Consider the following 12,783-nt stretch of genomic DNA (forward strand, 5'->3'; position numbering starts at 1 on the left):
TGCATTCAAATGAAGTAACCCTGCTAGTTTACTGATTCTTCTGCTCTGTTCATAATTACCACCCCACAAAAGGTATTACATAGCATCTAAAACACACAGAGATCTCTCCAGTGAATGTTATTTGATTTGCATATGTGATGTAGCTGAAGATTTCAGGCATCCTCTTCTAATTATGCAGTAAAATGTGCAGCACCAAATATTGCGTGAGAAGAAAAGACACATTCTGTAAATTTATTTTTTTTTCTCAGGATACTTCTGGCGTGTTTTAAGGAGGAATGAGATTGGAGAAGTTATCACCCTTTCCATCCCTTAAAGCAAAAGAATTTTCGGTGGGCTATTATGCCTGGAAAGAAAAAGTCCTCTACTCTTTCAGCAAGGTAATGGGGACCATCAAAATGTAGTAAGTTTCACCTGCCTCTTCAGAAAAGGCTACCAAGCAAACAGCATTTTGTAAGGCTGACTCTGTTGATGACAGTATGGGCAATAAGTTTCCCTGCTTACAGAAGGACCACAGACAAGGAGCTTTTAAAAAAAATTCTGCGCATAGATTCACTCTTGGCTTGTTCGTGGCTTACACTGCCTCACCATCCTCTGCAGGCAAGGCAAAAGCACTGCAAATGATGAAGCCCACATCTAAGATGAGAACCCATCCATGGGGATGTATGAAGTGACTGGCAGGGAGCCCCCTCTGTCAAACTCAAGCGTTGCAGTCAGATCCTGAGGACTGGCCCAGCACAGGGGTGGATGTGGCTGACTCCCACCTCCTTCTCACTGCACCCAGTGAGTGTGTGGCTTCCTGTTCCCAGTACAAAGACTACCCCAAGATGAATGATAAAGTAATTATTCAGTTCTTCAATGCACACTTCATTTCCCTTTTCTGAATCACAGTTCAAGTCCCTTTTAGATGTACCCTTGATATCAGCACAGTAGTCTAACTACAGACAGTCCTAACTTTAAAACAAACTACATCAATACTGTATAATGGATAGGATTCAATTTACATGCCAGATACATATGCAAGTATGTATGTACTTCACAAAAAAGCACTGGAAGTTAGTTAGTTTTTAAACTTGTAGGCATATCTTCCAAATTTTCTTTTTTTTTTCTTTTCCTTAGGAGCTTGTTGCTTTTCAGTGCAGCAGTACTGTACGCTACTGCGTTAACAGCATCAGACTACTCGGATGTGTCCAGAATGCTCTGATAAGGCTCCAGTGCTGAACGCGTCCCGAGGGCTCTCTCCTCCTGCCAAATCCTAGGGGAGACAGGGGTGCCTCAGCTCCTCAGAGGATCTGTTGTCCCATCATGCTTTGCAGTAGGGAGACAGACTGGAATTGCAGTTTAGTCCTTCAGTTCACTGGATAAAAGTCATCTCTATGCATAAGTCCTGTGCACCACCTAAGGTCCTCTTTTAGACCTGAAATTAGGATGTAAAATGGATATAAACGGTGCAGAGATCTGACTTTGGTTGCCTGCAAAGGGGTGAATTTCACCTACTAGGAACAGCTACAGCCAAGTTTCTGAACCCAATGAAAGTGCTGAGAATTTGCACCGTTTTACTGGCTTGGCTGAGGAATGAAGATGCTCACAGGAAATGTTTGACACTTTTGCAGGAATTTGGCTTATTTTGTACTAGAGAACAGATATGCTATACCTGAATTTCTAAACTTATTGTACTGGCATCAGAGTAACTAGAAACCACAAAATGTAGCATGAAAAAAAAAAAAAGATTAGACTATATATAGATATATTTACATCTACATACATCTACATAAAGAAGCTTCTGTTCACTGGAAATTCTATAAGCCACTGCCTGCAATAGCATCCATCCTAAGGGAATTTTAGAGATGATTCTTAAGAGACTGAGGAGATGGGGTTATGAGGTGAGCCCATCTGTGTCAGCACCTTATCGAGCCATTGCAATGGTCCATGCAGGTGGATCTCAATCCAGCAGGGTGTGCTTGTAACATCTTGGCGATGATACTCTGCTCCCCAGCCCTATAAAAGCATCAAAAGACCAAAAAGTGAGATTTAAAAAAAACAAAAATTAAAAAAAACCCCAAACATTAAATCACAACCCAAGTGCTGACAGTTTAACACAACTACACATAGTCCATCACCCAAGTTCCCAAGATTTAATGCTTTGTCCTAGGATAATTTTCTTTACAAACTTTGCTCCTTTTTAAGGTCATTGTTATCATAGTTATCAGGGACTCTATACTATTGAATTAAAAACGCTCAGTCACACTTCCAGGCGCTGAGACCAACTGGCACGGAAAGGCCTGTTTCCATGCTTGGCTGCCTGCAGACAGCCCATGGGGAATGGTCCCTGCTGTTCACACCCCAGAGGCATGCCCAGGAAAGTCTGCCAGACTGCTGTCTGGCACAGACGAAAAGCAGGCCAGGCCCTGTCATAACACTTTAACAGGAACTGGGAATGATCCTGGGCATGGCTTCATTTATCCATAGAGATGCATCCTATGAGTCTGAGACTCTAGAACTCCTAGGTATTTATCTGAACCTTTGGAAACTTCCAGCAAGGTTCCTATGTACCATACCTAACCTATGCATAGACATTTTCCATAGGTTTTTGTATCCTTGAATATGTCCTCTTTTCCCACAGGAGTTCCCAGCTGTCTGCTGTGGGAAGTCCTGCAGCAATTCCTCCAGCTCTTTTGGGGAGATAAGGGATATGGAGCATCTGACGGAAGATGGGGATGCAGTGCTGGCAGGGAGAAAAGAGAATCAAAAGTCCCTGCACCTCTAGCAGGCACAGTGTCTGCTTGTTAAGCAGGCAGCCTGATTTCACAGCAACACAGACATCCAAGCCACAGCCCAAAGTCTCGCAGCTCACCGCCAGTCTCACTGCCAGAACTGAACTCGGATTCCCATAGGGCAATGTGTAAAAATTCAGTCCCACAGCAGGATGAGGGTCTTCATTTGTGTGCCACTGATCAGAGAAGCTGAGCCTTACCTATCATTATGCTAGTCAGGTTGGTTTATGTGCTTGTCATGAAGAAGGGGCATGAAGGTAAAGCTTTATTAAGACTGATGCCTGCCAAAGGTACCTAAATTTTAGAGTGCTGAACAACTCAGACAACTGTGGCAGCTAGAACCCACTTCTCTAGACAATCAGCTGCAAAACTAGGATCAACACCAAAACTAGATGCCATAATAAGTGGTCTGGATAAAATCCATTTCTACTTCATGAAGAAAAAGGGGAAGAAAGCAGAAAAGAAAGATATGGAACCACCAAAGCCCAAAGAGTACTTTTAATCAGGCAGCATTTTTCTGACCTGCAGAGCATTTATCAGGCTAGAAAGGGCCTGTGTTCACACCTCAGATTTATGTTCTGGAAACGTTTGCGTAAAATGCCACTCTTTAAACCAGTGCATTTATCAGGCTTCTGAGTTTGTGAAGTCTTAAATACTCAGCTGCAGTGAAGATACACAGCCAGAAGGGCAAGTGTCTGAGGAGTTGGTGCACCTCTCTTGACTGGCAGGACGGGAAATCCAGAGTAATAGGAATTACAGGTTGCAAGCACAACCTGCCCGATTTGGAGGAGCCTGGCAGCATGTGCAGGTGGCTGGCCATCTCCCTCTGCTGGCAACTCCCAAACACCCACCGTGCTGCTGTCTCAGGCTGCTGGCTGGAGCTCCCATCAGGGGAAATGCCAGGAGGACAGGACCCCCTGTGCCTCCCATACATCACTGTCGGGCAGCAGGTAGCCTCCTTCATCCCCGGGGCTGAAATAAACCCAGAGGTGGAACTCTCTTAACGAGAGAATAAAACAAGAACTTGCAAAGCTGTGGTGGTGTTAGAGCAGCCGGTGGGAAGAGGATACTGATAACCCCACAGGGAGACCAGAAATGCACCTTCCGGCATGGGGGAGATCAGCCATGGGGCCCTGCTGCTCCTGCCAGCCCTTCCCACCTTCTGTGGGCAACAGTTCTCTCCAGCCCAAGGTCCAGCCATGTCCCAGAGCACTGAGCTGCCTCATGCTGGGGAGCACGCCAAATCTGCTGGGTTATCCCCTTAGCCCCACCACCTGGGGAAATGTGGGAGGGAGGGCACTGGGTTCAGACCTTGGCCTGGAGAAATTCCCAGTCTCTCCACTTTGCGCCTCATCTGTGGAGAGACGACAACAGCCATCCTGCTTTGGTTATCAACAGCGCTCAGTGGATGGAAAACCCTGTCTGTTCTTACTGATGATACACTCACACTTGCCTTAGGGTTGAGCTGCTCCCAGCTGCTCTGTGGGTACACAAAGGCTATCAGAGGGGAAGGACCTTCACCTCCCTCTATCCCATGTCCTGCCTCCAGATGATACAGTCCTGGCAAGTTTCTCATGTCTTCATCCCTACACATCTCTGCCTCCCAGCTGGTTGCTCAAGCTTTGTCGGTGTAGGAGGCAAGGTCTCCAGCCCTTTGGCTCTGCTTGCCCTGTGGGCTGTAGGCAACCAGCAGCATCTGGTCACGAATCAGGGGAGAAGCCAAAGGACTGCCCTGGCCCCAGGGGCTCTTGGTGTGTGGCTTTGACAGACAACATGCTCCTCTGTGCACTGCATACTAACACCCAGGGGCATTCCTGTCCCCAGACTGAACACACCAGGACTCACACACTGGGAGAGAAATAATTTGTGAAGACTGAGTACAGGAAAGGGATTTTACAGGCCAGGAAAGAAGAACCTAGATGAGATTTGCATAGCCATTTTCCAAAGGTCATGGGAAAGGGTTCAAAATAACTCCCTGCACTGGTCTTCTGGTGCCTGAGGCACTATAGTGACTGCTATTGTTTCAACAAATCAAGGTGATAATAAGGAAGCAGTGTTATTTAGTGCATCAACACCACCATTTCTGCTGCCATGCTGGGCATGGAGGCAGATAGCACATCAAAGAGATTGCCCCTGAGTTCCCGAGATAATGAAAATATTGCGTAACTGGCTACACTCACTGCCTTTACAAACAACATGCCCATTCATGTCTTCCATTAAAGAAAATGCTGTTTGTTGGGTTTCTTGCTTTCTTTTTTTCCCCCTAATGCTCGTGTGTGAACAAGATGTCAGTCCCTTCCCAAGAAAAAAGCAACAGTGTGGTCACAGGCAGAGAGATTTTGGCTTGGACTCTTGGGAAAAGTTACAGGGCACCTTAAAGCTCTCTGAGTTAAGGAGATGGGTCCCCAAGGATGGCTGGAAAGAGTCAGAACAAGAAAGCTGCGTGGGACTCAACTCATCTGCTTTGCAGAACACAGGGGAAGTGGGCTTGAGCCTCAAGCAGTTTTATAGTATCTTATATGTGATTTCAATCAGCTTGATTCAGTCATTTGTATAGAACCAAATCTGCAAGACAAAGGGATATGCTCAAGCGACTTCTTATGGTACCTAGCAGGACCAACTTGCTTCTAATGGTGCAACTTCTCTATTTGGCAGGCTGAACATTGCTGCCAGCTCTCCCCAGCAGTACTACAGGAAACCAGTCTAGCGCATCTGTAAACAGTCTTGAAATACTCACCATTCTCTGGTGTTTAGATGCTACAATAGGCACCTAAGTGCTAAAAGGAGTTGAGATCTCATCCTGGTAAGAAGGCCATTCAGAAGACTTAAGAAACTCCCACAAAGACTGATACATTGCATACAGAGAAGTCCGATTGCAAAGTTCTGATATGAAAGACATGGAAACAGTAGTGGCTTTGGTGGCCTCCTGTCTCTTCCAAACAATAGGGGGAATGTCAGATGTTCTTTTGGATTTTGAATTCTGCTTGCAAGAAGCCCTTCGGGTAGTGTGGCTGGCCAGAGTCAATGTCATCAGAAATTAAGACAATCTCTTGCCAGGGATCAGACAGATAGCAAACAACAACAATTCCCAGGAGGCTCCATGGGGGCTGAAGGAGGACCTGGTGTTTCTTGACTGAGACCACACATACCAGTCTACAGTAATGCTGAGACTGTAAACTAGTTTAGAGACATAAGGACATTCTTTTCAGATCTATGGCTCTACCAAGCTCTATTGCAAACCAGTAACAATAGGAGAGATCACAACTGCCTAAGATATGTGCTACAACATTTACATGTTGCTAAGCCCCTCTAAGTTGAGGTCTTTATGCAATCAGTGGGGGAACATCAGTCAGTCTCTGCTTATTTTGAACAAAAAGACTGGGGAATACCTAATTTTTGGAATTTAATAAATTTCCACGTTGACCACAAAAGCTACTGATTTTAAGCACCTAGAAGTTTAAGGCAAGACTGAAAAACAGGCAGTCTGAATTGCTACTTGCAAGTTGGGTGTCTAAATCCCCACTTGGGAAGGATTTGATAGAGTCTAGTTTTGCACCAAACCTAGCAAGTTATGGGATCTGCCTTTTCAGAAATGGAAGAGAAAAAAAAGAATCCTTACTTTAACAAAGCTCATTCGAATAGTACACATCTTGGTCAGCTCATACACCACTTCAAAACCATGATTGACTGACTGGGCAAGCAGCTGCGCGAAGAGCTGGTTGTTGAAGATCTTGAGGCTGCAGCCACTGGGGATCTTGCACACAGTGGCTGGGTGGAAACCATGCTGGTAGTTACAATTGCGGCTTTGCACAAAAATACTGCTGTCACTGACACATTCAGCATAAACTTCCCCACCGACATAGTAAAGATGAACACCTTGAAAAAGAAAAATGTGTATTATTTCTCCATTGTTCACAACACACTTTGTACCAGTAATTCTGTATCTATTTTACTGGTGTGGGCATGCAAGCCCAGGATCATTCCAGGAACTCAGTGCCTATACATTGCTTTTTAAAAGACAGTAAACTGTGTGCATATCCATGTACCTGTACAATGGACCCACCTACCTTAAGAAGAAATTGTCATAAACGCTATATCAAGGTACTGGTCTAAGAGAACAAAGTCTTGGCACATGATGTTTTTCTTTGTTTCTCAGTGAAGGTTGGTTTACTTCTTTAACCCAACATCATAGCACTTTATGACAAGACACACACACACATGTATATACACACACACATAAATATCAAACATATGTCAACCATATACAAAGCATGGATCAAAACTGTCAAGGAACTGACAAATCTGTTACACATTACACATCTAAAAGGATTTTCACTGTTGAGCACATGCATGCTGACCAAGACACACTTCATTGCACGCTATTTTTTTACAGAAGGATCCTATCTCTTGCAGTTTGAACGCAACATGGTGTGTACTTAAAATAGCTTTTCTGTATTTTACTTTACTCACCACATCAGAACCATGTATTTGCATTTACATGATGTGACTTACTCATCAGATCCTGTTCAAAGCGACCTTTAACAACAAAATGACTGATTTTTTCTCTGGACTTCTCAGTGCCCAACCGACTTAACCAACACTAACTCTCAAATTTTTACCATGCCTTGGGGAAATGAAGATGGAAGTGTTTCTATCCATTCAAAGACTCTGGTCACCCCAGGATGTCTGCTTGCATGAAAATAGACCTAAGTTGGTGGGAGAATTTATCTTAGCTCAATTCAGCAACCTTAAAGTTAGGGATCTTGTGTAAACTAATTGTGTAGGTGCTTTCACTAGTTGATAGATGATGAGAGACACTGTGACTGGATGATTCACTCCATCTGCTACACAGTGCAGGCTCACAGCCAGCTCAAACTGACGGAAGTCTGTGCAGGTAATGAAAAGGCTCTCTCGTTCCCTGCTCCTGCTGCTTCTTCCTACACCTGCTTTCATGCTGGCAGCAAGGCTGGGGACTCGGCAGCCATCCAGACTGGGGGACTGAACTAGCTAATAAACTTAAAACCAAACCAAACAAAACAACAGAAGATTTGCAGTTTTTGCAGTGATACCTTCATCAGTGCAAGGGTGGCAATGGGGACCCAGACTGCTTAAATATGAGCATGAAACCACACCCTGAAGGGGGGCGAGTCATCCTGTGAAGATGCTTAGACATACACCCTTCCCATGGCTAGATTAGGTGAGATGAACCCCTCCCATGGCCAAGAGAGATGGAAGAACTCAGTTCTTTGTTCTCATAAAAACCACCACTAAATAAAAATAAAATCCTCCTCTCTATTCCCAGGTATGACATTACGTACAAATGCACATGTTCACAGCGTCTCAGTGGACTGCCTGCAAAGCTAGTGATAACTATGCTTTAATAATTCAGTTGTAATTAGTTTTATTCCTGTTGTCTTTCATACAAAAAAGACTGGTTACATATTCCCAGTCTGTTCATCATTCTGTGGTCATGACAGCAAGGGGCAGCAGCACATCCTTAGGACAAAACCAGCCTCTAAACAGAAGTGGGAAAGGCTCGGGGAAAAGCAGGTTGAGTGGGAAAGGAATCTGGGAAAAATACACTCTCCCATAGACTTCCAAGGTGACTCAGACGGGAACCTTAAAGTCTGTCTTCAAGCCATCACTTGACTTTTACTTCTATGCACCCACGAGATCTCAAATTAAATGTGAGTGGCAGGGGGTGTGGCTCGGAGCTCACGCTAGTATTGCGCTGGGAACATGGCTGAGACAAGAGCTCCGTTAGACCAGGCGTCAGCTCCAGTCCAACTGCACCAGACATTCTGGGGTGCTGCACCTTGTGACTGCTCTGACTTGACCTAAGTCTCCTTTCCCTTTGGGAAGGACTGAAAACATAACTTTCTGAAATAAACAGATAGAGTGAGAACACTGGGTTGGGAGAGAAGAATAAGGACATAAATGTTCACCACATTTCAAATCTTCAGGCGTGGCTACTGATTTAGGGTGACCACGCTTCTGGGTGCTAAGGTGAAAAATTTTAAAGGCTGGATTTTCAGAGTATATGAAGTAACTCAACTTCTGAAACAAAAAAAAATGCTTTCAAAGGCATTGCCCAAACTGTGTACTACAATAACAAAAACAGCAAAGTCACTTCTGAAAGCAGAGGCTACAATTTGCTTTTTCCTTGCGGACTTTTTAAAAGCAATAAATACAGCAGTAATGAAATGTCAGTGTGTATTTCCATTCTTCTGGTATTCATTTGCCAGAGACAAGCACCCTCAAGGAAGCCAAGCAGCTGAATACGTATTTGTAGAAGACCAAATCAAGGGTACATATGTTCTAGTGGGTTTTCATTGCGCGCTGCAGAAACTAGAAATTCAGCAGTCTCCAAACATCCACATCTTCTTGACACACTGATCAGAAGTCCCCTTTTTGTCCTTGAAGTCTGACTGCTGAAACAGGTCCAATTGCTAGTAGATGTTGCATTGTGTTCTGGATTGTTTTTAGCTTTGATGTGGTATTTCCAGGAAACGGTTTCACGCTGATACACTAGATGACAATTCAATCACATATCCTTATCCTACTGAGCTAATCTTGTTTACTCATTCTTTTTTCTCCCCTTTTAACATGTGACACTTGTATCCATTTCAGTAGCTTTCATCTGTCCAGCATGCCTTTGAACTGCACACTTTTGGAGCTGCTCTGTGCTCTTCTGCAGGCCTGTACTGGTGCCACTTCAATTTCATTTGAACATGTTTTTTTAAGATTTGCATAAACAGGGAAGAGCAGTAAAATTAAGCATCTCTGATATATGAAGCTCCTCTCTGGGCAATCTGCTCCCTTCCCTTGGGCAGATTCCTAGTGTTAAGATTTTAAAGTCAATGAAGACAGATCTTCAAATTTGAATGGATGAGGACAATTAGCATTAACCTCGTTTTCTTCCTGTTCTGTCTCTTCCTCTTTTGGGGCAGAAAGTTACAGGATGTAACATCCCCAAATGACAGCTTTAGCTGGGATCTTTTGTCATTCTTCTTTTAGGGTGGGGCTCAGCTTTGATCTACAGCCCTCTGACAGCTTATGCTGATAGAGAAGCTTTGCTTTATTTCCTGAGTAAGTCAGAACTAGATGTACAACTCACTTCCAACTCACAACAAACTACAATGACAAACACTTGTAGCATCACACTGGCTTCACACAGTGCCTCTGCAACACAAGCACTTTCCCTTTGGGAGAAAAGTGCAAAGGCTAAGTACAACTCCTGCACTAGCCTTCAGGTTCACTGTTTTTTGTAAAACTGTGTCACATTTATACCTGAGCTTCCTCATATTCAGTCATTCAACACTAGACTATCAAGAGCCAATTAAAATACTGCTCTAGGCCTGGGAAATGAGGTGAGGTTGACAAGATAATAGGAGTGGAACAATTAGAGTTAATTAGCCCAGTGGGAAATCCATTCCCAGGCAGCTACTGGTGAGAGGCTGAGTTGGCAAGATAATAAGTCTAGACTGGATATACCAGAACAGGCAAACCTCCATCTGCACAGAGAAGTGGCCAGTACAGGGCTTCTGACTCACTGTCACAAACAACAGTAAGTTCTGGGAGAACATCAGGCACTACACAGCCCTAGTAAGCTGGGATGGAGTGTGTGCGGCCATGCGTGTCCAGGTGTGGTCTTCTCGTACCTGTCACCAGCAGCATATGCTCATGTGTGCACAGGGTGTATGTACACCCGCAGTGAAGCATACAAGGAGAACTGCTGATGGGAGAGCCCAAGACTTAGTTTTACTGGTGAGAAGCTGACAAGGAAGGGAATCAGACTAGTAGGAGGGAAAAATCTACAAAGGCAACTCTGGTAGAGTTCCTCAGCTAAATAACTCAACTACTAAGTGTTTCATCCATCTCCCTTTGTTATTTGGTGGTAGGAGAACCATCCCTGAGGCACCAGCAATTATCCTTTTAGTGGCATTTCAATGGCAATATTCCCAGTTGCCAGAAGCTCTAATAAATAAAATGAAAATACATACTGCTAAATTAGAACACACAACTATAAACAACATTTTTCTCTTTGCTGGCCAAGTAAATAGCTGTTGTAAGGAGCTACTCTGCTGATTGTTATCCAGTCAGAAAAGAATCAGCTGCTTTCCTTCTATTTCAGAAGTAATCTCAGAGCTTTCGTTTTAAGACAAGCACATCTGACAGGTCAGCTAGGTTTGTTAATGCAGTGCACAGTTCTTTCAAGCTCTGAATATTCCCAGTGAGAAGGGATTTCCTCTTACCTTTTCCTATGTGTCTCCTGGTGTTTTCTATAGTAGAGTTGCGGTTTACGTTTGAGAGCAGTCCTAGGCAGAACCTGTTTTTGTTGTTTGAGGGATCTGTAAATCCATCTATAAGGATACTTCGAGAGGAAGCCTGGAAAGTCTCCCCTACCCTATTGTTGAGTTCATAGTAGGCAACAGAGCACCAATGTTGGGGTTCCTCATAGCAAACAGGCCGAAAGTCTGTAGGAAATAAAATTAATCACCTGCTTAGGTCTCAGTAATATATTTTAAACAATTATTCTCTGTTTTCTTTCCTCCCTCCCTCCCATTCCCACCCCACTGGCGCTTCATCTAAACAGTCACTTATGTCAGGCTTTATCTCAACAGCAGCTTCTGGTTCTTCTTAATTTTATGACTGAAGCCCCAAGCATGCAAAGGCCTGGTATACCAGCTTAACTCTAAGCCTCTAAGGAGCCCCACTTGTTCTTAAAAGTGATAACTCCACTGCATTAAATTAAGCACATACTGACATTCCTTGCTGAACCGGGGCCCAGTTTCTACACTGAAAATAGTAAGGGACACATCTGCTCTGCACACCAGCAGGAGCTTGGGATGACAGATGGGCTCAAAGCAAGTCAAAACTGAGCCAAGCCTTCAGCCTAATACCGAACTCTGCAGTTCAGAAGTAATCAATCACTCCCCCCAATTTTTTTGCATGCTTTGGGGCTTTCCGCTTCCAAGTGGGACCGTAAGCAGAAATGCCAGCAAGGTCATTTCATTTGGTTCTACTCCCACCCGGGTTTTCTAACTCAGACACAGAGAAAGACTCAGAAATGTAACAGAATCTCTGAGCCTCATTCGTCCTATGGGAATTAGTGGGGAATCTTATCCTGCCGGCCCCCCACAGGCGGGATAGTGAGACAGGCATGTGAGAGCCCCTGCCCCCAGAGCACCTCTGTGCATAACCTCTAATAAACTTCCAGCTAATATTCACTAGGGCAGTGATCACAGATGGTAAACTCTGGTAAAGAGATTAAAGTATCTCAACAATTTATTTAAAAGTATTCGTGTCTGATCACTAGTTATTATCTAACCATTCTGTGTACCCATCTGTAATTAGCACTATCACCCTTATCTTCCTTCTGCTCCAGTTCTGTGATACATATATGTTCCTTACTGTTTCAGAGGCTGGCATTATTTTTCTAATGTGCATGTGTGTGTACAGTGTTCAGTCCTCATGCCATAAAGGACATTTGTTTAGGTCTAAAATATGCTGGGCTAAAAGAACAATGGCGATTTTCCCTTTGCAGTAGCAGGAAGCCAAAGCAAAACCCAGCAGAGGAACTCCATTTCCCCATGCTGATTGGCAGCAATGGGCTTCAAATGGTGGAGGCATCACCTGCTGCTACTAGTCTGGAGGTAGCGGACACCATGGAGAGGTCATGAAGTTTCTTTGAGGGAAGCGAGGAGGATCCCAGTCCCATCCAGTCTGACCACCCATGCCCTCTCCCACTAAAGCATTCATTTATGGATGCTTATGCATCTATAAATGGATGGATTCTTACGGATGACAAGAGTTTGGCCTCCTGTAAAATCTTCTTCGTACTTCACTAGAACATGCCCTTTTCTTTTCTAGCCAGCAGGTAATGTAACATTCATACAAAGATGGCAGTAAGAAAGATCCTAACCACAAGGCTTTAAAGTACTTGAAACCCAAAGGTGATAAAGAAATCAGTTCTGATATTGATAGTGCTCCTTTGTGTTATATTGCCTCA

The 12,783-nt window shown here is 44.1% G+C and overlaps 1 protein-coding gene across 4 annotated transcripts in view; it reads right to left on the reverse strand.

Moving 5' to 3' along the window:
- Positions 1-245: 245 nt before the first annotated feature.
- SMAD9 (SMAD family member 9) overlaps positions 246-12,783 on the reverse strand; it is a 37,918-nt gene continuing 25,380 nt past the window's right edge. For 2 of the 4 annotated variants that reach the window (XM_075085408.1, XM_075085399.1), the window contains exons 4-6: positions 11,027-11,248; positions 6,391-6,647; positions 1,721-1,995 (exon numbers count right to left, since the gene is read on the reverse strand). In XM_075085408.1, coding sequence (XP_074941509.1) covers positions 1,852-1,995; positions 6,391-6,647; positions 11,027-11,248 — 623 coding nt within the window. In that variant the 3' untranslated portion in view covers positions 1,721-1,851. Of the gene's footprint in view, positions 1,415-1,720; positions 1,996-6,390; positions 6,648-11,026; positions 11,249-12,783 lie in introns of those variants that run through there. The other 2 variants (XM_075085418.1, XM_075085427.1) reach the window with 2 other exon arrangements.

Source organism: Phalacrocorax aristotelis, chromosome 1, assembly GCF_949628215.1.
Source record: "Phalacrocorax aristotelis chromosome 1, bGulAri2.1, whole genome shotgun sequence".
Taxonomy (NCBI): Eukaryota; Metazoa; Chordata; class Aves; order Suliformes; family Phalacrocoracidae; genus Phalacrocorax; species Phalacrocorax aristotelis.